Raw genomic sequence first — 27,996 nt, forward strand, 5'->3', positions numbered from 1 at the left:
TAAAATTTGATCAACATATTTCAGCTTTGAATAAAAAATTGGCATCATTGAGTCCCACCTGAGCCTTATGGGGATTTTGTAGTCAACAACTTTTTCATTCAGTGTTTGTGTTGCAAAAGCGAGCGTTTAGATATTTATGCAAGGTGGGAGTGCGTGAGGTACGCAGACGATTATTTTTGATAGAAAAAATTCTCACTGTTACTTGTATTTTCATACTTAAAACTGTTTGCCTGATTTACAAAAAACATAATATGGTTAGAACTCTGGAACATATAAATTACTTAACCCGCGGCAAGTAAAAGAAAATAAAATACATCTTCCTGTTCCAAAAACAAGTCAGACGAAGTATTCTTTAATTTATGAAAGTAAAAAGCTGTATAATCACATACCTTACGAAATTAGAATAGAAAAAAGCTATAAAATGTTCAGAAATCTTGTTGAAGATGCCCTTGCAACTAAAACGTACTACAATCTTGATGATACACTGCAACTTTGCTGTGATTTAATATAGGTGTTTTTTTGTTGTTTATATTGACACCTATACTTTAAATTATATTTTATACTGGGGTATATCTTATTTTATTGCCATGACATCTGAACTTATGTTCGAATTGTGTATATTTGTTATTTACATTTTTTGAAAAGGACTACACAAACTATTTTGTCTACAAATTTTGTTAAATTTTAATTTTTATTGTTATATTTTATCTATTAGATATGTGAACTTAGTTTTGCTCAGATTGTGTTTCTGGGTATTTATGATTTTGAATTGTTTCTTTTCTTTTATTCTTTGAAGGGCTATATATAGCAGATTTTTTAAGAAATAAGATTGTATGTCTTATACTATACTATACTAAAACAAACGAGGTGCATTACATACCCAACCCAGTATTGCGAAAAACTTGAAAGTGTGGTTATTGGTCCTTCAAACTGACATCACACTACATTCTTTGGCTACGCTAGTTGACCACATACCAATTTGCCGTATTGGAAACTGAGAAATACCATATTTCGCCTACTAGAACCTATCGAAATTATATAATATCAACATTAAAAATTGCTAAGGATTTGTACATGCCCCAGTTGTTAACAGTTGATACGCTCGTCTCATTTTCGTGTTTTCTCTGTCGAATATTTGCGTTTTTTGTTTTCGCGCCGACTCCTAATTTCGGCAACAATCAGCACATGCGAAATCAAGAAACTGGAACCGTATTTGCATAAACAATAAGAATATCATTCACTCCTTCGTCACGATTGAAATTATTATTTTAATTTCACAATTATCTCGACAATAGCGGTAGTACTCGCCTTACCGTTTGTTTCTAGAAACTCATTAACGTTTACATATTCAAAAACGTATAATTTCGAATAATAGAAAGTAAAGTAAATATCGTGATATAAGTGAATATCGATATATAAATAAAAATCTCAAGTTTTCAAACAAGTGCACATTGATGACAGGAAGTGGAAAGAAATACCTGAGACATACGTCTATAAGTCTTGCGACTATTTAACCCCTTCGACTATAAGTCGTAAGGGTTAAATCTGGTGAATACGGTGGCTGAGGCATGATTACAGGTGGGGCATGATTGGGCAAAAAAGTACAAACAAGCGAAGTCAAGTTTGAAAGTGCATTATCGTGATACAAAAGCCACAATACCTGACGTTTCCTTCATATTTCTTTTCGCAGGCGGCCATAACTTCAAGAAATTTCTCTGTATTGACCGTACGACCATACGGCAAGAACTCCTGATGCACTATGCCAGGGTAATCGAAAAAAACAGTGAGCAAAACCTTGACATTTGATGGAACTTTTTGGTGCATTTTTGGTCTTTATTCTCCTTGGCTTTTCCATTGGGATGAATTGACTTTGGTTCCGATGTCATAACCATATACCCATGAGGCATCACCAGTTATGACCCTTCCAAGCAAATCTGGATCGCCGTCAACGTCTTTCAATAATTTCTGAGCGATTCTCATGGTCAAAATTCATCAGTTTTGTAACGAGCTTCGCTACCACACGGTTCGTGCCTGAAATTTCCTTAAAAATTGCATGGCCTGTGCCAACCGATATGGCGACATCCTCAGCAACGTCTCTAATAGTGATTTCACGATTCTCCATAACAATTTTCTTCACTTTCCCAACATTTTCCTAGGTTGTTGATGTGCTGAGGCGTCCAGGGCGAGCGTCGTCCACCTTATGTGAAAAGCTTCTACCACTTGTAAACATTTTTCTAACTCAAAGTACAATAACATCACATAAATCCATTGGATTTATGTGATGATTGTCAGACCAATGGCCGAAGACTTTACAGAAAACGGCCCAGGCGAAGCTTTCTGGCTATGAAGACACAGGTTTGTCTGACAATTAGTGGTACCATCAGTACCACACCGTCAGCGGCCATAGAAATCCTTCTAGATCTTCATCCTCTCCACATTTTTCTGAAGAGAGAGGCTAGATGGACTGCATACAGACTCGTGCACATTGCCAGTTGCACAAATCAATTCAATGCAGAGTGCAACAGACTGTTGGTTGACATTGAAAGTCAATAGCATTCTGGAAATGACCTCTGACTTTATGCCTCCAACTGTCAACTTCGAACTGCTTTATAAAGTACTGTTCCCGAGTAGAGAGGACTGGATCCTTCGGGAGAAGTGAATATTAAGAGCAGATAGTTGTTGGTTATCAGATGGATCGAAAGCATCAGGACAGAGATATCTAGGTGCCTAGGAACCTACGCGACTGTATTTCGAACGAAAATTCACGCTATTGAATTGTGTGCGGAGAGACTGGAAGAATCCAACCTCATACATAAGTCAAAGAAAATATTCTGGGACAGTAAAGCGGCGTTGGGAACTCTTGGCTCCTACCGAGCAACGCAACGTCTAAATTGGTAGCAAATTGCCAAAAATGACTCTCCTCCATAGGAAGACTTGACAGATAGTATCTGGTCAGGATTCCTGGCCATTCTGGCCTGAGGTTGCTGACTCCTTTGCAAAGGAGGCTGCTGCAAGCAGCTTCATCGGACCAGAACCTGTCATTGGCATCGGTTTAGAAGCACTTGGATGGCAAGAAGATATATCGACTTCTGGCAGAATCTTCCAGGATTGGCTCACTCCAAGGTGTTCATTCATCCTTCGAAGCTTGATACCAAAAAGTTGTTGGACTACAGTAGGGATGAACTACGTTGCCTTAGAGCTTTTCTTACATGTCACTGTCACTTTCTTTTTGTACCTTGGGAGCTGTCTGACTTGTCCATTTGGTCCAAGTCTCCAGGAAACACTGCAGCCTCTTGGGCTTATTGCGTTTGCTCTCCGATCTTCTCATGACACCCATTCCATCAGTCTCGTTCCCTGTACTAGTTTGTACAGGTTCCATGTTGGATGTTCGTCATATTCTTCTGGACGTAATTTCATACGTCCATATATTGCCTGCCTCTTGTGATTCAGTGCCTCACATTCGCATAAGATGTGTAGAGCTGTTTCTATCCCTTCGTTGCATAATCTGCAGCTGAGGTCTCCATTGTACAGCCCCATTTTATTCAGGTGTTCTCTGAGCGGACAATGACCGGTTAGTAACCCTGTAATTATTCTGAGCCGATCCCTACTATATTGAAGTAGTTCTTCGGTTCTTTTCTCGGACGGTTCGCCAATGAAGTTTCTACTGTGTTTGTTGCCAGGTACTTTTGTCCAGTACTCTGTGTGCTTCTTATTGGTCCATATCCTAATCTGGTTTCGTACCAGTGATTTTGGTACCCTCAGAGCTGGTTCAGGACCTATATATGAAGTTGATGATCCGTGTCTAGCGCATTCATCAGCTTTATCATTACCTGTGATTCCTGAATGCCCTGGCACCCAGTACAAAGTTAATTTGTTCCTGTTTGCAAGTTCATTCAGTTTTTCATGGCATTCCCAGACCAGTTTTGATGTCACCATACAAACTAATCGGCTTCGTTAAGAAGCTGGGTTTATTTGGTACAAGAATTCATCTTGAGAAATTGAATATTTATTTCACTTTTCATGAGAACATGCCTGTATTTTCGGTTACTATCAATTTGTGTTTTCATTGAATACTCTAAAAATACAAGTATAAAACACTTCGACAGTTTTACTCCAATAACACAGTTCAGACTCAACAGAACACAAATGATTCACTAGGTCACTCACGCTTTTTCTAGTCCGTCTTCTAAGCTCAAAACTGTTCATTTTTACCTTCGGTGCTATATTTAATATAAAAGCATCTGTAAAGGTGTTCATTTCTTGAAGTATCACAAATTCGGCCAACTCGATGAGAAGAATATATAAATTTATAAAAAATAAAATCGCTCGACTTGAAAATTCCAGCAGTTTTGAAGTCAGGTATTGAAGGCGTGGATTTCAGGATATTTTGTTATTACTTAACAAGAAAACTTGAAACTACGGAAATTAGATCATCGAACGAATTGCGTAATTTTCTCCAGTAGTTAACTCAAGCTTTAAACCTAACGAATTGCGTAATTTTCTCCAGTAGTTAACTCAAGCTTTAAACCTATGAATAATGTGAGATTTTATCGTCTAATATAACGTTTTTCATCCATAGCGATTGCAGAACACTATGCGAAGAAATGTACAAATAAAAACACATTTTTCTTCTGGTTTCGTTTCTCTTTCAATATTGAAAGAAAAATGTTAGAAGGCTATTTAGAAGACTTAATAACATATTTCATGAATACGACTACTATTTTTCCGGTTTTTTAAACTTCCATAATATGGAAAAAAAATAAAACGAGGAAAGGAAAAATTAGTACTCATGTATTTAAATTCTTAGATAAGTCACACAAAACAAGAAATTAAAAAAAAATAAAAAAAGGAAAAGGAAAAAAAAAGAAAACAAATATTGAAAAATTGATGAAATAGTGAGAGGAAAAGAAAAACAACTTATTAGGACTAACCAAATACTAACTTTTAGAAATAAATAAATAAAAAAATAAATAAAAAATAATAAATTTAGAAAATATCAAAATATTGTAGAAAATTTACATGTTAAAATAGACATTCATGAAATTGGTCTATGAGATGAGAAATTGATCAGTTGATCCACAAATTTAAAGTTTTTTATTGAATGCCAACTTTTTCTTTGCAAACACAAAATTTTCAGCAGAGGTACCATAAGAACTCAAAATTTTCACGACAAGAGTTCCTTTACTTTCTTGCGAAAAAGTGTACCATTATATATTCTTCTTATTGAGAGAGAAGGATGGTTAAATAGTTTTTTCCATTATGAAACAATGGATTCCTGATGCATGATGTTGCAGGAATAGGAAGATTGATATTGTGAGGGACACGAGTAGCTACCTTGACTCTAATACAATATTTCCTTGTATTTTCTTGTTACGAAGCGAACTGTCTCTAAAATGAAAATAACAGCTAGTGGAAGGTTTCCATGGGCTGTCTTATTGCATTAATCGCTTTTTCAGTTAGTACTATCCCTCATAAGAAGGCTGTTGAAATTTCATGAGTCTACCCATAAACTCTCTTAAACTCTTAAACTCTAATTGAGTACCGAAACGACTATTGAATTCTAGAACAATCGTTACCGATATATAAGGCCGGCTTCTCGTGCAGAGAAGCCAGTTGAGTTCAGAAAGTGAATCGAGCGGTTGAACAAGGAATTCAAAAAGTGAAAATAAATTAAGAGTTAGTTGCTAAGTGCTGTAAATAAATTAGTTTGTGATAGTGAAATGCTCACCGGTAAGAAATTTCGCTACAAAAGTGGTATTGAAATGTTAAAGCGGCGCTGGAATGATTGTGTTGCTCTTTGTGGGGCTTACGTTGATCAATAAACCCAGTTTTGAACAAAAAAAAATGCGTTTTCTTACTTAGGCCCTTGACCCAGTTGTTAGATCAACAGATAATCTTCCCAAATGTGGTGAAGGACTAACTGGAAAATCAATCACAGAAAATTACTGCCTACTCAGGAAAGCCTTAGTCCTTTTTCCCGTCAAGAAGAAGTGTAAAATCGAAACAAGAAATTGTTTTCGATTCATTGTTTTGACAGTAACAAATAACAAGTGTCACAATAACTCACAAACTCATGAGTAAGATCTGATGAACCAATTTCATCTTAGTTTCGAACAGGTTGGAGCCTGGCTCCCTTACCCTTACGTCTGGCGTTTGTCAGAAGGACAAATGGGTCATAGCTGATCATGGGATGACGGCATGAATGTCCTCAGATATCAGTACCGCCCTTCACGGTGAAACCCCTGCCTGGCTGGGGTGTTATGGATGAAGAGATTGTTCATCTGTTAACAGATGACATGAGGGCCTCATTCTGTGTCTGGGCCTTCTATATCGGGAGAGATCGTTTACAGCACAATCTATAGCTTCCCTAACTGATGGATTATCATGGGTTTCTGCGCGATCAAAGACTTGCCGATTCCTCGACTGAATTGGCTGCTGAATGGAAGGCAGCTCCAAATCTCTGCGGATGACTTCATTCCGCACGAACCACGGAGCATTCACAATCATCCGAATTAGCTCATTTTGTAATCTCTCCAGAATGGAGATGTTAGACGGAGCCGCTTGTTCCCCAGACGCCTGAAGCATACATGATGACAGGCTTGAACATCGTGTTGTAGATCGTGAGCTTATTTTTAAGGCTCAGTTCAGATCATCTGTTGATCAGAGGGTACAGACTTTTGATCCCACCCTCGATCTTTGCCTTCACGGTTATCGTGTGCGGGTTCCAGGTGAGTCTATGGTCTATTAGAAAACATAGGTACTTTACCCGCGCTTGCCAATCACTCTCCCTTCCAGAGATCCTCACTTTTCTGGCCAGAGAAGATATCGTTTTTCTCATGGTTATCACACGCTAGGACCTTGATGTAAAGAGAGTACACCATGGCGAGTTACAGGTGGAAAGTCGTCTTGGTTCAGGTCAAGTTGGAGCCTGGCTCCCTTACCCTTTCAACTGATGTTTGTCAGAGGGACAGACGGGTCGTGACTGATGGTGGGATGGCGACATGAATGTCCTCAGAGTGTCAGAGACAGAGTGTCTGGGCCTTCTATATCGGGAGAGATCGTTTACAGCACAATCTATAGCTTCCCTAACTGATGGATTATCATGGGTTTCTGCGCGATCAAAGACTTGCCGATTCCTCGACTGAATTGGCTGCTGAATGGAAGGCAGCTCCAAATCTCTGAGGATGGCTTCATTCCGCACGAACCACGGAGCATTCACAATCATCCGAATTAGCTCATTTTGTAATATCTCCAGAATGGAGATGTTAGACGAAGCAGCTTATTCCCCAGACGCCTGAAGCATACATGATGACAGGCTTGAACATCGTGTTGTAGATCGTGAGCTTATTTTTAAGGCTCAGTTCAGATAATCTGTTGATCAGAGGGTACAGACTCTTGATCCCACCCTAGATCTTTGCCTTCACGGTTATCATGTGCGGGTTCCAGGTGAGTCTACGGTCTATTAGAAAACATAGGTACTTTACCCGCGCTTGCCAATCACTCTCCCTTCCAGAGATCCTCACTTTTCTGGCCAGAGAAGATATCGTTCTTCTCATGCTTATCACACGCTAGGACCTTGATGTAAAGAGAGTACACCATGGCGAGTTACAGGTGGAAAGTCGTCTTGGTTCAGGTCAAGTTGGAGCCTGGCTCCCTTACCCTTTCAACTGATGTTTGTCAGAGGGACAGACGGGTCGTGACTGATGGTGGGATGGCGACATGAATGTCCTCAGAGTGTCAGAGACAGAGTGTCTGGGCCTTCTATATCGGGAGAGATCGTTTACAGCACAATCTATAGCTTCCCTAACTGATGGATTATCATGGGTTTCTGCGCGATCAAAGACTTGCCGATTCCTCGACTGAATTGGCTGCTGAATGGAAGGCAGCTCCAAATCTCTGAGGATGGCTTCATTCCGCACGAACCACGGAGCATTCACAATCATCCGAATTAGCTCATTTTGTAATATCTCCAGAATGGAGATGTTAGACGAAGCAGCTTATTCCCCAGACGCCTGAAGCATACATGATGACAGGCTTGAACATCGTGTTGTAGATCGTGAGCTTATTTTTAAGGCTCAGTTCAGATAATCTGTTGATCAGAGGGTACAGACTTTTGATCCCACCCTCGATCTTTGCCTTCACGGTTATCATGTGCGGGTTCCAGGTGAGTCTACGGTCTATTAGAAAACATAGGTACTTTACCCGCGCTTGCCAATCACTCTCCCTTCCAGAGATCCTCACTTTTCTGGCCAGAGAAGATATCGTTCTTCTCATGGTTATCACACGCTAGGACCTCGGGAGGTCCCTGATGTAAAGAGAGTACACCATGGCGAGTTACAGGTGGAAAGTCGTCTTGGTTCAGGTCAAGTTGGAGCCTGGCTCCCTTACCCTTTCAACTGATGTTTGTCAGAGGGACAGACGGGTCATGACTGATGGTGGGATGGCGACATGAATGTCCTCAGACATCAGTGCCGCCCTTCACGGTGACCCCTACCTGGCTGGGGTGAGATGATGAAATTTGAACAGCTTCCTTTTGAAGGTTAGTACTACAAAACCGGTGAATGCTATAAGACTAGCGCCATATATGCGTTAGGCCCAGGACTTTTTAGCCCATGTAGTAGTTTTGCTTACTTTTCATATTATGATCTTCATTTGAGTGGTTTTAAACCACCCAAAGTCATCAAGAAACAGCAACTCATTCACAAAATTAGTCTTGCAAAGAATATATCAACAAACTTTTTATAGTTAGCTTGAACAAACCGTCACTTTTACCATCTTCAATAAAAGTGATTCATGGAGAGAAATAGCTAATATTAAGTGTTTGTATGTCACAGTTTCGTTTCCGTCTGATTTTACTTTCTTGCTTGACCTAGATGTCGATTTTTACTCCGTTAAGTGGGTATAGCAAGTGAAGGTTATCACCGAGATGCCTCAGACGATCACGTTGTAGCTGAAAATGGGACCTGTTGTCGGTTCTGTTTGTTGGCGAGTACCTACTCTCTTGGAGATCTTAGAAAGTGACAGGTGGATGTCCAAAATTATAACACGAATCCCTGGTACCCGTCTCATAAATTGTGAGACTTTTTTCACATTATTATTTGATAGAAGTACACTTAACAGATGGTTTATCTTCCTAAACTACTGCACATAAAATTCAATGGTGATCGTAGCATAACATTTGTGCGTGATGCTTCGCAGTAGAACTTTATATTGTGTGGACCTCCGCTTCTTGGTACTAAGAAATTGATCTCGGGTAAAAGAACCGTACTGTCAATATTATTGTCGAGTAATTTATGCAGGCATTTTATACCAAATTAGACTCTCCTATTTTCCAGATCGTGTCAACAAAATTTTATGATCAATGCCTCTCAATAATAATATTGTTATCGATATATGAGAAAGCCCCAATTACAAGTTTTCATTTACTATCAATGTTTTATTCGGTCGAGCATTTCAGTGGCAATACTTTCTTTCAATGTGTAATTTGTACCCATGAGTCAAAAAGAAATAAAATGAGAAAGATCCGAAAAAAAAATTGAACTTAGGGGCCTCCACTCCTTCGTTGCCCCAGGATCTCCAGACTTTCAAATACGGCCCTGACTGCATCAAGGTTCTTCGTTGTACAGGCACGTCAATTTGAAATTTCTGCCATTGTATTTTAGATAAGAAGTATATAAAAAGTATTTAAAAAATGCAAAAAATTAGATTTTATCGAACGACTCTACTATGGAATAATATGATATGTTCTCCATCTAATCGATCTAATTTATTTCTATAAGGAACATCAGAGTTTCACGCTTCAACTTGTGAGTGAATTTTTTTCTCAAGAAGTCATGTCGAAAAAAATCCCTGTATGCATCTTCAGATGTTACAATTTCAATGATAAATGTTATTCATATTCCATATCAAAAAAAATCTGTTTCTCAGATCCAACTAGAATGTGGGAAATACTGACTGCGTTTCATTGAACTCTAAAATATTGGTACCGTCAATCACATAATATAAGAAAACGAAATTTCTTTGATTTCATGATTCATTCAACAATCCAGAAAGTACTCGATCTCATTTAAAAATCAAATTATTCATAAGAGTTACCCACACGGGTTCTGTTAGGAATACGTAATGAATCCAATTTGTAATTTTCTCTGAATGGAATATTCCAACCTGTGGTTCAAAAAAATGGTGAGTCAAAATGAAAGTCATGGCAGTTCAAAGTATTTGTCTCATTACAAATTTTCCTTAAATATAAATTATGTCCTTATCTAATAGGTTTTTACTCAATTTTAATACTATTCAATTATAAACAGCACCCGCCTACTCTGCATGTAGTAGTAGATTAGACTGGATACGGTTGAAAAAATTTAGCTTTTATCGTTTATAATGTTTTCATAAACCAAGTAACGTTTATGATACGTGAAATTGAAAAGCTATGATATGGCTGTATCATTATAGTTCCCGGGTTACTTTATTTCATCCGGCCAAGGCCGGGTGAAACAGCGACTGGAGTCAGTTGAAACACATACAAATAATACCAAATTTAGGAATAATCATGGACCACCTTGTGTGTGCCGAGATAAAAATACAGTAACATTTTTCTCTTTCTCTTGATGACAATTCCTACTGAATATTTTTCATTTCTTTCATTTTTTTACCTTTTCTTCCGTCTAATCTCTTCTTTACTTGCTTAACTTTGGTCCGTTTCAATTTTGCTTCATGCTCTTTTGATAACTCTTCTGTCTCTGGTGTATCAGTATAAATAGTTGATTTTCTAATTTTTCGCCTTTTATTAAATTTACTTGGGAGTGCTTTGCCGTCTTTGCCGGACGCATCTCGCCTTCAAGTGTATCTCAACAGGGACCACTCTCCAGCTTTCATCTCCTCATATGCATTACTATAGCTCGAAAAGTCAATTTTTCGTTTGGAAGTTTTTCTCTCCCGAACTCTCAGCATCTACAAAAAATCTAAATTGGTATATATTCTGTTTCAACCGTACCCACAAAAAATGTTTCAAGCGTCCCCAAACCCACTTTTTGTAAAATATACTTTATAGTAGTTACGACGGTATTGATAACACATTAGAAATAGTCACCATCCCTTATTCTACAAGCGTCATATTAATCACAAAGAATAGATGATATAAGCGTCAGTGTCAGAAGAAAAATACTTACATTGGGTAAAAATAAACAATATGGCGTCCTGCACACAACGAAAATGCGCGGGAAGCGGCGCGGCACTGAATTCGAGTTCGGATCCCTCACTTCCCGCTTCACCGTTTACGAGATATTTGCACTGTTTCAACCGTCCTTCGTTTCAACCGTACTCTGTTTCAACCGTACTCTGTTTCAACCGTACTCAGTCTATCCTAACGAAAAAAAAAATACTTGGGAACTCATTCTTTATAGCTTGGAAAACAGTTGTTATGAAGTTCAAATAATTTCTCTGTCCATCCATTACCGTCCAAGAATGTATTCATTGAATAATAAAAAAATTATTGGATATCTTTCACGAGTTAATAAGTGTTCTCTGCATTCATATTAAGAAGTGACAGATACACTCGGCAGAGGACAATCACCTCTTTCAACTGTTTTGCACAGAGAAGAATTCAGGTCAAACGCATTGTAGAAGAATATCAAGTTTTTTATATAAATTGAGAAAGTTGGTATTTATTTTATAGGCAATTGATTGAGATTTACAACTCGCAATGAAATAACAATGATTGGTATATTGGGATCATATCAGAATATTTCTGAATTGTTGAAGTTTGGTTAGATTTCGAGACTCAATTTTTATGTGAGAAAGTATTTGTGACTTTTTCTTCCAGTTTGTATCTGAATGAAAGCTCTGAGTGACAAGTTTTTTTCTTCTGAAAAATAATTGTTCCTTGCTTCATTTATGTTTTTTACATCTTTGATCGTTTCTAAATAAATGAAAAATTTAATTTCCTTCAACTTTTCCAACACGAGTATATTTTCTAAACTTTTCAAAGAATAACTCAACCTCAACTTAGAAGAAATATCAATCAACATTATGAATAATGACAAACTTCAAATTTGTAAAACCAACTAAGAATGAAGGTTCTGATCTTCAGTGGAGAGATGTGTACTACGATCTAGAAGTCTTGAATTGCTGTTATATGTAATTTTACTGTAGATTCTCAGTAAAACAATGCTGAACGGGGTTGATGATATATGAATTGGTGACAGGTTCTTGGACGTCATCATCATTTTGAGGTTTTGGAATCGAACCTTGAAAGAAAAAGGCATGGTTTCCTTAAACTGCTATCCTAATTTTCGTTTTCAGTTGATTGTAGTAAATCCTCAAATGCCTTTGTTTACAAAGAAAAATGTTTTAATTTTGATCATGGCTCGGTATCAAAAAGGTACCTTTCAGAACCCAGTTGTTGGTGTTTCTGATTGAAATACACCTAGCCATGTTTCTGTATAATACTCGCCAATTGCTCCTTTCATCCATTTTAATTACTCGTTTGTAGTAAATCCTCATCTGCCTTTATTTACAAATAAAAATGTTTTTCATTTAATCATAATATAGTTCGGTACCAAAAAAGTACCTTTCAGGACCCAGTTGTTGGTGTTTCTGATCGAAATACACCTAGCCATGTTTCTGTATAATACTCGGCAATTGCTCCTTTCATCCATTTTGATTCTGTTTTTTGTACCAGATTGTAGTAAATCCTCATCTGCCTTCATTTACAAATGAAAATGTTTTTCATTTGATCATATAGCTCGGTATCAAAAAAGTACCTTTCAGGGCCCAGTTGTTTGTGTTTCTGATAGAAATACACCTAGCCATGTTTCTGTATAATACTCGCCAATTGCTCCTTTCATCCATTTTCATTTTGTTTCTGGAACAGATTGTAGTATATCCTCATCTGCCTTTATTCACAAATAAAAATGTTTTTCATTTGATCATAATATAGCTCGGTATCAAAAAAGTACCTTTCAGGACCCACATGTTGGTGTCTTTGATTGAAATACACCTAGCCATGTTTCTGTATAATACTCGCCAATTACTCCTTTCATCCATTTTGATTCTGTTTTTTGTACCAGATTGTAGTAAATCCTTATCTGTCTTTATTTACAAATGAAAAGGTTTTTCATTTGATCATATAGCTCGGTATCAAAAAAGTACCTTTCAGGACCCAGTTGTTGGTGTTTCTGATTGAAATACACCTAGCCATTTTCTGTATAATACTCGCCAATTGCTCCTTTTATCCATTTTGATTCTTTTTTGTACCAGATTGTAGTGAATTCTCATCTGCCTTTATTTACAAATAAAAATGTTTTTCATTTGATCATATAGCTCGGTATCAAAAAAGTACCTTTCAGGACCCAGTTGTTGGTGTTTCTGATTGAAATACACCTAGCCATGTTTCTGTATAATACTCGCCAATTGCTCCTTCTATCCATTTTGATTCTTTTTTTGTACCAGATTGTAGTAAATTCTCATCTGCCTTTATTTACAAATGAAAAGGTTTTTCATTTGATCATATAGCTCGGTATCAAAAAAGTACCTTTCAGGGTCCAGTTGTTGGTGTTTCTGATTGAAATACACCTAGCCATGTTTCTGTATAATACTCGCCAATTGCTCCTTTCATCCATTTTGATTCTTTTTTGTACCAGATTGTAGTAAATTCTCATCTGCCTTTATTTACAAATAAAAATGTTTTTCATTTGATCATATAGCTCGGTATCAAAAAAGTACCTTTCAGGACCCACATGTTGGTGTCTTTGATTGAAATACACCTAGCCATGTTTCTGTATAATACTCGCCAATTACTCCTTTCATCCATTTTGATTCTGTTTTTTGTACCAGATTGTAGTAAATCCTTATCTGTCTTTATTTACAAATGAAAAGGTTTTTCATTTGATCATATAGCTCGGTATCAAAAAAGTACCTTTCAGGACCCAGTTGTTGGTGTTTCTGATTGAAATACACCTAGCCATTTTCTGTATAATACTCGCCAATTGCTCCTTTTATCCATTTTGATTCTTTTTTGTACCAGATTGTAGTGAATTCTCATCTGCCTTTATTTACAAATAAAAATGTTTTTCATTTGATCATATAGCTCGGTATCAAAAAAGTACCTTTCAGGACCCAGTTGTTGGTGTTTCTGATTGAAATACACCTAGCCATGTTTCTGTATAATACTCGCCAATTGCTCCTTCTATCCATTTTGATTCTTTTTTTGTACCAGATTGTAGTAAATTCTCATCTGCCTTTATTTACAAATGAAAAGGTTTTTCATTTGATCATATAGCTCGGTATCAAAAAAGTACCTTTCAGGACCCAGTTGTTGGTGTTTCTGATTGAAATACACCTAGTCATGTTTCTGTATAATACTCGCCAATTGCTCCTTTCATCCATTTTGATTCTTTTCTTGTACCATATAGTAGTAAATTCTCATCTGCCTTTATTTACAAATGAAAAGGTTTTTCATTTGATCATATAGCTCGGTATCAAAAAAGTACCTTTCAGGACCCAGTTGTTGGTGTTTCTGATTGAAATACACCTAGTCATGTTTCTGTATAATACTCGCCAATTGCTCCTTTCATCCATTTTGATTCTTTTCTTGTACCATATAGTAGTAAATTCTCATCTGCCTTTATTTACAAATCAAAATGTTTTTCATTTGATCATATAGCTCGGTATCAAAAAAGTACCTTTCAGGACCCAGTTGTTGGTGTTTCTGATTGAAATACACCTAGCCATTTTCTGTATAATACTCGCCAATCGCTCCTTTTATCCATTTTATTCTTTTTTTGTACCAGATTGTAGTAAATCCTCATCTGCCTTCATTTACAAGTGAAATTGTTTTTCATTTGATCTAATAGCTCTGTATCAAAAAAGTACCTTTCAGGACCCAGTTGCAATCCTCTATTTCCTTCGTGAAATTGGTGGAGCAGAATCCGTGCTTCTCCAGTCCTCTTGACATCAATCTCATCAAAACATGAGAACTATTTGAGCTCTTTCTATAAAACTCTCTAAATATCTATTCATGTTGAGAGAGCTCACCGGAAACCAGTGCCGAACAGTGTTTAATATTAAACATTATGTGGGTGTACATAGTATTTTCTAGATTCCCGTTTCCTCTTTTGCAAGTACCGGTAAGCAAAAACAACATCCTCCTCTGAAGAGCTCATGACTACTGATGAAAACAACAGCTACGTATTGCTCCAGTGTGCACTCGTGTGTTGCAAGGATAAAAGTTGCATTGGGCGATGAAAGATTGTTCTTGTTGCATCGCTTATCGTATCGCTCCAGTGGGAACGACACCTGACACTCGATATAACTCAAAATTATTTTCCAAGATTATATAAAGCGGCAATAGAAGAAGCAAAAAGCAAAATAAGAGGCAATAAACATTAATAAAATCTGGCTACCTGTTCTTAAACTGCTATCCACATTTTCGTTTTCAGTTGATTGTAGTAAATCCTCAAATGCCTTTGTTTACAAAGAAAAATGTTTTAATTTTGATCATGGCTCGGAATCAAAAAGGTGATTCTGTTTTCTGTACCAGATTGTAGTAAATCCTCATCTGCCTTTATTTAAAAATAAAATTGTTTTTCATTTGATCATATAGCTCGGTATCAAAAAAGTACCTTTCAGGGCCCAGTTGTTGGTGTTTCTGATTGAAATACACCTCGCCATGTTTCTGTATAATACCACTTATCCGTCTCTTCCCTTCTTCCTCTCGTATTCGTTTTTGATTTGTTTCCTGTTATCGATCAAACTGCTCAATATTGAGAAGCAGCTTACCTAGTCCTTCGCTGTTTCGTTTTGTTCATGCTGGCTCTCTATCCCTCTCTATTCGAAATATCTGAAGACTTCCACCGATATCTAAATAAATTCCTTATGGTTCTTAGGTGATATCAGACACTCGATATCACATAAGACTAACAAATCATAATTTCGTAAGCAGTATGAAAACATATGAATAGAAAACTGGAATGGGAAAATTCGACCCGACTGGGTTTCGAACCCGACCTCTCCTGTTTCCTAGACAGGCGCATTCACCAGCTACGCTATCGAAGGCATCAAGCAGAATGATGAGCTAGTAGAGTAAAATGTTATTTGATTTTATAATCGCTCACATATAGCAGCATTATCAGGATTCCACATATTGCATGAAATGAACCAAAGCGAAATGAAATATAAATACGGAATTCATACGTCTCCGTACCAAAATCTAAGCTTTGATATTGATATTACAGAAGCTAAAACTTCTCTTATAATCATTACTTCAGTTTATTTGAATAGCGGTTGCTCAAAATGTACTCATCAATAATTAGACTAGATATTTCTTTGGTTGCACATAATTCACATCAATAAATCTATTTTGAAATTGAACCGCTATTCTTCATAAAACAAAAACAATGTATTACATTTCTAAACGTCAATGTCGTTAACACTGATAATGAATCTAGTAATTGATGTTTTCGAATTTTATCATTTTAATGGATGGCTAGAGGTAATTCAGTGGGATTTTTCAGTTACGTCTAATGTACATAAAAAGTCATGCTTGAACCTTGTCGCCGAGAAATATTGTTTACTCCTAATAATAGTCATGGTTGATTGGGAATACACGGAAGCGTGACGTAAATAGTTGTGACATCTTACTATGCCGGAAACATTTGAAGGAAAAGCAGTCTTTTAGCCTCTCTTATTGAATTGATGCTTCTCTTGTTACCTTTTTTTATCACGCTTCTATTAACTTCACCTGTATGTATGTATGTATGTTTGTTTGTTTGTAACTCCAGAATTATCGACATTATTGCTTGATCTATTGGCGGGCAGATGGCGGGCAGTACTAAGTGTGACACAGCATTGAAAAGGTAATTCCATAAAGAATTCAGACATGTGAGTGTTCGCTACTCATCTTTTCATTTTGGTGCTCTATTGCAGGAAAAACAATTGTTTCGTTTTTCAATTCACATTTTATTTGAAAGGTAATGTGGACAATTCACGAAAAAAGAACAACATTTGAAAAAATTACATAAGTCAATCATCGCAAACTACTTTAATTCACAGTAGATGCTCAAAGTGTTCGCCATGAACTGCCATAAATGAATATAAGTTATTCTCAAAGCGTCGTCTAGCGTTTTGGAGCATTTCTGAAGTTATTTGATGACATTCGTACCTTTGGAATAAAAATTGACTTACTACGCCTATGTATTGGTATAATTGGTTTCAGTGCTTATTTGTGTCAGTTTCTTGACAGTAGTACGTCAGGTACATTAACGAGTGAAATAAAAAATGGTTTATTCTATTCAGGATAGGGTAGAAATAATTGATTATTATTTCAAAAATAATGAATGTGCCAACAAAGCCAGTAGAATTTTCAATGAGCAACACTCAAACAAAAACGTACATCGTAAATACGTTTTGGAACTAATTTCAAAATTTCGACAAACGGGATCTGTGGCAAATAAAACACGTCAAATTGAAAACCAGTAAGAAACGAAGCAGTGGAGGTAGCAGTTTTAGGACAGGTTGCTGCGGATCCAACTCTTGGTACACGAAAGCTTGCCGAATTATCTGGAGTAAGTCGACGTACCATCGGGCTAATTTTTAAAGCTCAATTCCATCCATACGAAATTAAACTGGTTCAGGAACTTAACGAAAACGACTTTGATCGTCCAATACAATTTTGTGAAATCATGAGTGAACGTGCTATACAAGATCCAAATTTCGTTTTCAATATTTGTTTTTCGGATGAATGCAGTTTTTATCTCAACGGGATTGTCAATCGAGGTAAATTTTCGTTATGTGGACACCCGGCGATTTTGAAAAAATGTTTGACTGTACTTACGTATTTTGATGCGTAGATTACGAATCCGAAAGAAAAAAGCAGCGCTCTCCCTTATTTAAAAAGTTACGGCCCTTCAAAGTTCAGAAAAGGGCAACTTTTCAGCCTTCTTTTTTACTAAATAAACTATTTAAAAACACAAGCATTTATTCAGTAGGTCACCTTTACACCTTATTCCTCCTTCTTTTACACTTTTCACTTCAATAATCAACATTTTTTTTATAAAAAACTTAATTTAAAAACGAATGCTTCTCCTGGTGACATTATTCTATTTTTAGGTTAGTTACTAGTGACATTTCAGAAAAAAGCGGTTGGTATTTGCCGTCGCCTACTATTTCAAATTAGTAATACACCACTAAAAACAAATTTACGATATAAAGAATGAAGGTAAAAAAAACATTTGAATTACTTCAGGAATATGGACTGCATCAGTCGTACCAACCATATCATCAACCTTAAAAACGTTAAATACAGTGATATGTAACCAAAAAGCAGCTCCATACATTTTTTAACATTTTTATAAGAAAAATGTTGATTATTGAAGTGAAAAGTGTTAAAGAAGGAGGAATAAGGTGTAAAGGTGACCTAGTGAATAAATGCTTGTGTTTTTAATTAGTTTATTTAGTGAAAAAGAAGGCTGAAAAGTTGCCCTTTTCTGAACTTTGAAGGGCCGTAACTTTTTAAATAAGGGAGAGCGCCGCTTTTTTCTTTTGGATTCGTAATCTACGCATCAAAATACGTAAGTACAGTCAAAAATTTTTTCAAAATCGCCGGGTGTCCACATAACGAAAATTTACCGGGATATGTATTTGGAATTACAATGTTAACGGAAATAATAGAGAACGATAACCGATACCTTGAGGATCACCTAATATTCCAACAAGACGGAGCTCCTCCACATTTTCCTGTTTCGGTTCGTCAGTACCTGGATGAAAGATTTCACAGACACTGGATTGGAAGAAGAGGATGCCCCCCCCGATCTCCAGATTTATCCCCCTTAGTTTACTTTTTGTGGGGCCATTTACATTACTTTTCAAATAAAATGTGAATTGAAAAACGAAAGAGGTTTTTCCTGCAATAGAGCGCCAAAATGAAAAGTTAAGTAGCGAACACTCACATGTCTGAATTCCTTATGGAATTACCGTTTCAATGCTGTGTCACCCTTAGTACTTGCCCCAATCAAATTGTATGAGTGAACAAGGGGTGGGGAGAGAAGTATGACAGTTGAGGTAACGATAAAATTTGTCCCCCTTGGATTTAAAATTGACGTTTTTTTCATTATGTTCACAACACATGTGTTTTGAAGAATTCGTTTTCGTTGTCCGCCATTTTGGAGCCACCATCTTGATTTGTTGCATTGAAAAACAATTCATAATTTCCGACCCTGAAAACCACCACTTATCTATTTTGAATCAAATCGGGCCATAATTGCAAATCTTGTACGCCATTGTGAAGCCGTCATCATGTTTATTTCCCCTAGAAAAACTCCATAATGCATTGTCACCGAATTTATGTCAAATTAGCTTGCGAATGGAGTATCATAATTTGGAATACGAAACAGATTTTTTTCCCGTAAGAAGGCGCCAAAATTGAAAGTTAGGTAGCTAAAATTGACGTGGCTGAATTCCTTATGGAATTACCTTTTTAACGATGTATCATACTTACTACTTTCCCTATTCCAATTGTTTGGGTGATAGCCACCGAGAGGTGGGGGAAGAGGTATGCCAGTTGAGGTTATGATAGGAAGATGTTCCCCATGGATTACAAATCGACGTGTTTTTGCATTTTTTTCAGAACATGTGTTTTGAAGATATTCGATCTGTTTCTTTTTCGGTGCCCCACCTTGTATATTTTTAATAACCATGGATTTGATGTCACACAAAAAATTCTGTGAATATTACTGGAGTTTTTTCACAACATCAAACCGCTATTTCAATACCTCGATCCGTGTTTCGATCACCAAAGGATCATTTTCAAGAGGAAGATGATCGCTTGGTGATAGAAATACGTTTCGAAGTGTTAAAATAATGGTTTGGCCTTAGGAAAAAACTTCAGTACCATTCATTACTACACCAGTGCATCACAAGAAAAACTCTGTATTTCCAGTTTGCTTCAATTCTCAAACATAAATGTTTGTTTCTGATGTTTTCTGGAAAATAAAAATAGCGGATAAAAAATTTATAAGAGTACCTACTGGAATGAATTCTCTGATCTGATATTATCGATTTGAAAAGAGATTATTGTAGTTCCCAAAATGGGAAACGTTTGTCCAATTCAACCGTCCTTGTAGGTCTTACCATTTTCGAAATAGCAAAACGGTCTGAATAACTATTTAAACTCATAGATGCAAAAGTCACTTCATTCATCTCTGTTCCTCTGTACTGGTGACATTTGGTAAATAGGTGCTTTTTAGGTCTTAGATACGCACTAAGAAATGATTTTCAAATATTCCAATTGGGGTATTTAGCTCGCACAAGTTTAGACTTTTGAGAGTTGTTGGTCGTAGGGGGCCGACAGTTGGTTAAATATTTCAACCGGGGTGCCAGCCGCAGGGGAAAGAGGCGGCTCCATAAAACATAATTATTTTTTCATCACCGTTTCTCCATGCCCTTATATTACCGGCGGGTGAATTTATTATTATTATTTAGTATCAGCATTGCACCTGTGCGGAGCCGAAACGGATCGGGGTTCAACATAATGTGGACTGCAAACAAGTGATATTCATTTTATTCGACCTATTTTTTACAAACTGAATGTTATTTTCTATGTAGCAGTCAATGGTTTTTTTATGTGTACAGGTTCATATCTCTTCAAAATTTGAAAAGTAAAAAAAATTAACAGTGAATCTGCTTTGGTACAATGAAGTTTCAACTGAAGAGTTAAGAAAACTCCTTAAGAAAGAGTCTGATTTTATTCAAAGCATTGATTTTTTTTTCCAATATGAGTAGGTATCTTCTATTCTTGTCATCTCTCATAATATATCTTCGTTGACAAATGTCAATGTATTCGTTGAAAAATGTTTTTTTTTCAAATTTAACGTGCATTACCTTTCTCTAACCAGTCACCTGAATACGTCATTGACAGTTCGTGAAAATATCCACCAAAACACCAATTAATTCAAAATGTGCAAGGAACTTATATGAAATTTGTGATGAAATTTTTTATTTCGTTTTCATGATCACCACAGAATACGTCATAATTAGTTTGTTTTGATGAATAAAAAAGTAGCATGAACTCCAAAACGTGGAGTCCATTTGGTTTCGTTTGAATTTTTCCACAAATTTTTTCCAAGGCTCAATTCTACGTAATAAAATATAATGGCAATATAATGATAATGAGATAATTTGATAATGACTTGTATATCTCTAAAGAGTATGATGACAGTTATGTTCTAATGGAAAATGTAAGTTAACATTTCAAATTACAAAATTACTTTGGGATGATATGTTTGAAATCAATCATTTGATGTCTCACAATAAAATGTTTGATGTAAAATAATGTATTGTCGATTGTGTTATCATCAAATAAAACATTGAATGAAAGTAAATACAACAAGAAACAACAGAAGTCAATTTCGACCTCAACATTTCAATAAAATTACTTTTCTGAGAAAAAATATTTTATTCACATCTAAACTATCTTGACCCAAAAATCCAATTCACAATGGATCGGGAAGCCCAAAGCACGACGTATTCGTGAACCTGAGTCTTCTTGAGGAACTCAATCACCTAAAAGATGCCTTCAAAAGGAATGGGTTAGGATAAGTCCAAAGTGAGTGGGTCCCTACACCGAAACCCGCAAGGTTTTATTGTGGCAAAAACATAGAAATTTTCATTTCTCTTTTCAATATATATATATATATATATATATATATATATTGAATACTGCAACTAATTTTCCTTTATTTTCAGTATTTCAATATTAAATTTTACAAAATATATATATATATATATATATATATATATATATATATATATATATATATATATATATATATATATATATATATATATATATATATATATATATATATATATATATATATATATATATATGATGTGTTGTTTTTCCGGGTGTTCATCCGTTGTGTACTATTCGATAGTCGACGTTTCGCCATCATCTCAGATGGCATTATCAAGACGAGTTACTGCTTCGCTTCGAGAGGTGTAACGAAGCGAAGCAGTAACTCGTCTTGATAATGCCATCTGAGATGATGGCGAAACGTCGATATATATATATATATATATATATATATATATATATGATATATATATATATATATATATATATATATATATATATATATATATATATATATATATATATATATATATATATATATATATATATATATATCATTGTGAATACTGCAACTAATTTTCCTTTATTTTCAGTATTTCAATATTAAATTTTACAAAAAGGATTTGAAGCTTTATATCTTCTATTAATTATCTGCGAGCGCTTTCGACAGTTGGTAGTACTGTCATCTTCTAGGCACTCCTCAAACTGAACTTGTCATCCTTTCGTCTGCCTCTTTTATCTTGGTTTTTCTCATTTTGTCTTCAATCGAGGACCGCCTGCCCGGTACTGACGATGCCCAATAGGCTGAAACAGCTGTCTACCGGTGGCTCTTAAATTGAGATCAATATGGGAGTGACCGGTTGACAGGAACTTCGTCGGGGGGCGCAATGCTGCCACCCGTTTTTTTTTTCGATCTTTTTTTTTATATGAAATCAATTACATTTTTCATCAAGTCACCTCCTGTTCGGGAGACCTTTTGGTTTTTTTTCACATATACAGCCCCTTTACGTGGTTATCCGAACCACCCCGGCCTGGATACCGGCGTGAATAAAGGGTGCCCCTTATTTTTCACTTTTTGGAAAGACTCTCACACATTTCAATTATCAACACGATGGACTAACACACAACACAAAACGGGGCCCCACGGTAGCACATGGCAACTTTTGTTGATGTTGAGGTATTTTAATATTTGTCGAATAAGACTTGGATTTGTTTTTACCCTAATCACCTATTTTGAACGAAAATCCTTGGAATACTATTTGCATTACATCCTTCCTCGAATCGTAATGACTTCATTCGAATCCGTAAAAATAGTAGCGGTTTGTTGTGTCCTGTGAAAGCAAAAAACATCGCAATAAATTTCCTACGAGTAAAATTGATAATTGGTATTTTTCAATATTCATTTACGCAATAAATGGCCTCAGATCACCAACAACAAATATAATAAATCAATAGAATTGAATAATGACTATGTAATAAGTCAAATTCTCAAATTCTACGATGATTTCAAAGACACACTTTTTTCAAAAAGCCAGGTTTCTCTTTATTCCGTCATAGTCAATTAATACTTTATCATTATGGAAATATGGGGCAATAAAATGGTTTAAAAAATCTGTTGAAATCTGTTTTTCAGTTAACCAGCTGTCGACCCCCTACGAACAACTCTCAAAAGTCGAAACTTGTGTGAGATAAGGACTAACGAGGTCTTACCTTTTAACGTGTGATTCCCAACACGGGTTGGACGATAGCAAGTGAAAATCGATCATCCGACCTTGCGTATCGAACCACCGGCTCACACAGCGGTCGATTGAGTGAGTGAAGCAAACCACCCACGTCAATCCACACAAGTTGTGTCAAATTGGTACAGGGTAAACAGCAGTACAAAAAATGTTTTCTAAACTCAATTGAAAAGTTTTACATTAGATACTGATATTTTTATAAAATAATATTTCAAGAGTGAACACTTTTCAGTGTATTACTATATGATGCCATCCTTATCATTATTATCTTTCTAGACAAACACACCGTATAGCAATATTAGTATCTCCGCTATCCATAGTTTTTTTTCATTACAGAGAAGATATGGAGAAAGTCAACATTCAATTTCACGATAACGGGACAGTGTCTTTCCAACACAAGAAAATTCTACAATTCGTTCCAGAACTTTCGGCCGATAGGAACAAGAAAATTGTTGTCCCAAACATTCCTCTCCTGGTAAGTTTTCCCAAAAATATCATCTACGCAATAGGTATGTAAATCATTACACAAATGAACTGAAAAACCTCAGAAATTACTCCATGATGTGAACAAATAAATAGAAACAAACTCTCGACATTGTTTCGGTGTATAACTTCTTATATGAAAAAAATGTTCTTCATCTCGACTGAAATAAGATGTCAATCCAGTTAGCACCTAAAAGTGACTAATCTAACAAAGTATCGTATGGCTTACCCCTCAAATACAGTCGAGAGAATTGCCGTTCCTCTCAATCCTGAAATTAACGGGGGAAGAAATTCATCATTCTTGGATTTCACGATGAATATTCATTATGCTTCAGACCTTCTAATGAAAGTGGAGTATGATAGGGAAATACACAAATAACCTTCACCAATGGAAAGCTCTCAGTACAGATTGCCAGAATCAGTTGATCACACTAAGTATAATGTATTTTCTCTGAAACACTGAAGAGAGAATTGCAGTTCCCTTAAGTTCTGAAATCAAGTGGCAAAGAATTTCTTCCGTCTTGGGTTTTACGGTCAATATTCATAATGCTTCAGTGAAGTATGATAGAGAAATACAGAAATAGCATCAACCACTGACAAACCTTCAGTACAAATTGCCAGGATTAGTTGATCAGACTCAGTATTATATGTCTTACCCCTACAACAATGAAGAGAGAATTGCTGTTCCTCTAAGTTCTGAAATCAAGGTGCGATGAATCTCATTCTTCTTGGATTTCACGATGAACTTTCAGAGTGTTTGAGACCTTCCAATGTCACTGGAGTATGATAGAGAAATACCAAAATAGCATCCACCACTGACAAACCCTCAGTACAAATTGCCAAGATCATCTGATCAGACTCAGTATTATATATTACCCCTAAAACACTGAAGAGAAAATTGCTGTTCCTCTAAGTTCTGAAATCAAGGGGCGATGAATCTCATTCTTCTTTGATTTCACGATGAACTTTCAGAATACTTGAGGCCTTTCAATATCACTGGAGTATGATGAAGAAATACCGAAATAGCTTCCACCACTGACAAACCTTCAGTACAAATGGCCAGGATCAGTTGATCAGACTCAGTATTATATGTCTTTCCCCTAAAACACTGGAGAGAGAATTGCTGTTTCTCTAAGTTCTTAAATCAAGGGGCGATGAATCTCATTCTTCTTGGATTTCACGATGAACTTTCAGAATGCTTGATACCTTCCAATATCACTGGAGTATGATAGAGAAACACAGAAATAGCATCCACCACTGACGAACCCTCAGTACAAATTGCCAGGGTCAGTTGATCAGACTCTGTATTATATGTCTTACCCCTAAAACTTTGGAGAGAGAATTGCTCTGCCTCTAAGTTCTGAAATCAAGGGGCGATGAATCTCATTCTTCTTGGATTTCACGATGAACTTTCAGAATACTTGAGACCTTTCAATATCACTGGAGTATGATGAAGAAATACCGAAATAGCTTCCACCACTGACAAACCCACAGTACAAATGGCCAGGATCAGTTGATCAGACTCAGTATTATATGTCTTTCCCCTAAAACACTGGAGAGAGAATTGCTGTTTCTCTAAGTTCTTAAATCAAGGGGCGATGAATCTCATTCTTCTTGGATTTCACGATGAACTTTCAGAATGCTTGAGACCTTCCAATATCACTGGAGTATGATAAAGAAATACAGAAATAGCATCCACCACTGACAAACCTTCAGTACAAATTGCCAAGATTAGTTGATCAGACTCAGTATTATATGTCTTACCCCTAGAACACTGTAGGAGAATTGCTGTTCCTCTGAGTTCTGAAATCAAGAGCCGATGAATCTCATCCTTCTTGGATTTCACGACGAACTTTCAGAATGCTTGAGACCTTCCAATATCACTGGAATATGATAGAGGAATACCGAAATAGCATCCACCACTGACGAACCCTCAGTACAAATTGCCAGGGTCAGTTAATCAGACTCAGTATTATATGTCTTACCCCTAAAACATTGGAGAGAGAATTGCTCTTCCTCCAAGTTCTGAAATCAAGGAGCGATGAATCTCATCCTTCTTGGATTTCACGATGAACTTTCAGAATGCTTGAGACCTTCCAATATCACTGGAGTATGATGAAGAAATACCGAAATAGCTTCCACCACTGACAAACCCACAGTACAAATGGCCAGGATCAGTTAATCAGACTCAGTATTATATGTCTTTCCCCTAAAACACTGGAGAGAGAATTGCTATTTCTCTAAGTTCTGAAATCAAGGGGCGATGAATCTCATTCTTCTTGGATTTCACGATGAACTTTCAGAATGCTTGAGACCTTCCAATATCACTGGAGTATGATAGAGAAATACAGAAATAGCATCCACCACCGACAAACCTTCAGTTCAAATTGCCAAGATTAGTTGATCAGACTCAGTATTATATGTCTTACCCCTAGAACACTGTAGAAGAATTGCTGTTCCTCTGAGTTCTGAAATCAAGAGCCGATGAATCTCATCCTTCTTGGATTTCACGACGAACTTTCAGAATGCTTGAGACCTTCCAATATCACTGGAATATGATAGAGGAATACCGAAATAGCATCCACCACTGACGAACCCTCAGTACAAATTGCCAGGGTCAGTTAATCAGACTCAGTATTATATGTCTTACCCCTAAAACATTGGAGAGAGAATTGCTCTTCCTCCAAGTTCTGAAATCAAGGAGCGATGAATCTCATCCTTCTTGGATTTCACGATGAACTTTCAGAATGCTTGAGACCTTCCAATATCACTGGAGTAGAGAACTGACGAAATAGCATCCACCACTGACAAACCCTCAATACAAATTGCCAGTATTAGTTGATCAGACCCTGTATAATGTGTGCTATTCCTAATGTCCTAAAACCGAGTTAAGATTATCTGTAGAAAAACTTCCTTTGTTTCAGACATTAGCGACGCAGGCAAACAGTATGAATTATTTCGTTCAGAAAGCCATCTCGATCATGTTAAGCATGAATGGATTTGAACCGTTCGTCACCCTCACAGCAGATGAATTGGTTTTTGGTTACGACGACAGACTTGTTTCCCTTGCTCATCAATTTTATCGAAAAAGCAAACGACCAGGCGAAAAAATGGGCCTGCTCATCAACGTAAGTATAAACTTGGGAATATCAAAAATATATTTACATGCATTTGGTCACCAGGTTGCTTCAACAGACGGATTCGAATGATAGTAAATATTGTTCAGTTTCTGAAAATATTCATTTTAGTTATTAATTTAAAAAAAAACTTGAGTTCGATATAAATGAAGAAGAAATTTAATTATTGTTTTCCAATACTTGACATTTGTAAGTGGTTATGAAAGTGACAATAGCGACTTCCCTAACTAGCCATTTGTCGATGGAAAATTGAAATCACGAATATCAAAGTAGTCTTCAAAGCTAAGCTTTCTGCAGCTTTCACGCCTTTCCTATGAACCCAACCCCTATTGATGGGATCCATGGCAGGTCTGTCTGTCTGGTATTGAATCATGTAACGCTTTGGCTATTCACCTCCAGTAACATATAAAGACAAACACAATAGAACCTCAGCTCTACTTGATCCATTTGAGAATTGGTTTTCCTTTCTTGATTATTGACTGGACGTTTTATTATAACTCATCATTAACTCTTACATCGCTCATATGAATATTCTGCAAAGCATTAACCTTGAGAAAGAAAAAGAATAATGGAGCGTGTTTTAGCGGAATGGGACCCTGCCAGAAGTTCACAATATCAACACAGGTGTGAATGGAATGGAAGAATTCGGACTGATAACAAAACTGAACGGAAAGAGTTTCCTTCCCTTCTGGGACCAGGAACCTTGTAACAGTCTGAGCGGAAGCGAAGGTTCTTTTTTTCCACCAAGATATTTTACCAAAGCAGATATTGTTCACCTTTATGATAAGGATTTGTGTAGGACGCTACCTTTGCAATACCGTGGGCCAGTTACGAAACATGGTGAGTATGATAATCTTTTGTACCATAGAGTGGGGTTACTTTGCAACACTATTAGAATATATTGAACGGGACGGGACGGGACGGGACGGGACGGGACGGGACGGGACGGGACGGGACGGGACGGGACGGGACGGGACGGGACGGGACGGGACGGGACGGGACGGGACGG

General features: G+C 36.6%; 1 protein-coding gene across 1 annotated transcript in view; it reads left to right on the forward strand.

Moving 5' to 3' along the window:
* LOC111508191 (scavenger receptor class B member 1) overlaps positions 1-27,996 on the forward strand; it is an 87,111-nt gene that overhangs the window by 47,469 nt on the left and 11,646 nt on the right. Inside the window, exons 4-6 of the mRNA XM_074175175.1 lie at positions 23,704-23,842; positions 26,775-26,978; positions 27,572-27,827. Of these exons, the coding sequence (XP_074031276.1) occupies positions 23,704-23,842; positions 26,775-26,978; positions 27,572-27,827 (599 nt within the window). The remainder of the gene's footprint in view (positions 1-23,703; positions 23,843-26,774; positions 26,979-27,571; positions 27,828-27,996) is intronic.

Source organism: Leptinotarsa decemlineata, unplaced genomic scaffold, assembly GCF_025532065.1.
Source record: "Leptinotarsa decemlineata unplaced genomic scaffold, Ldec_3_MD MMD2_P_RNA_scaffold_1, whole genome shotgun sequence".
Classification (NCBI taxonomy): Eukaryota; Metazoa; Arthropoda; class Insecta; order Coleoptera; family Chrysomelidae; genus Leptinotarsa; species Leptinotarsa decemlineata.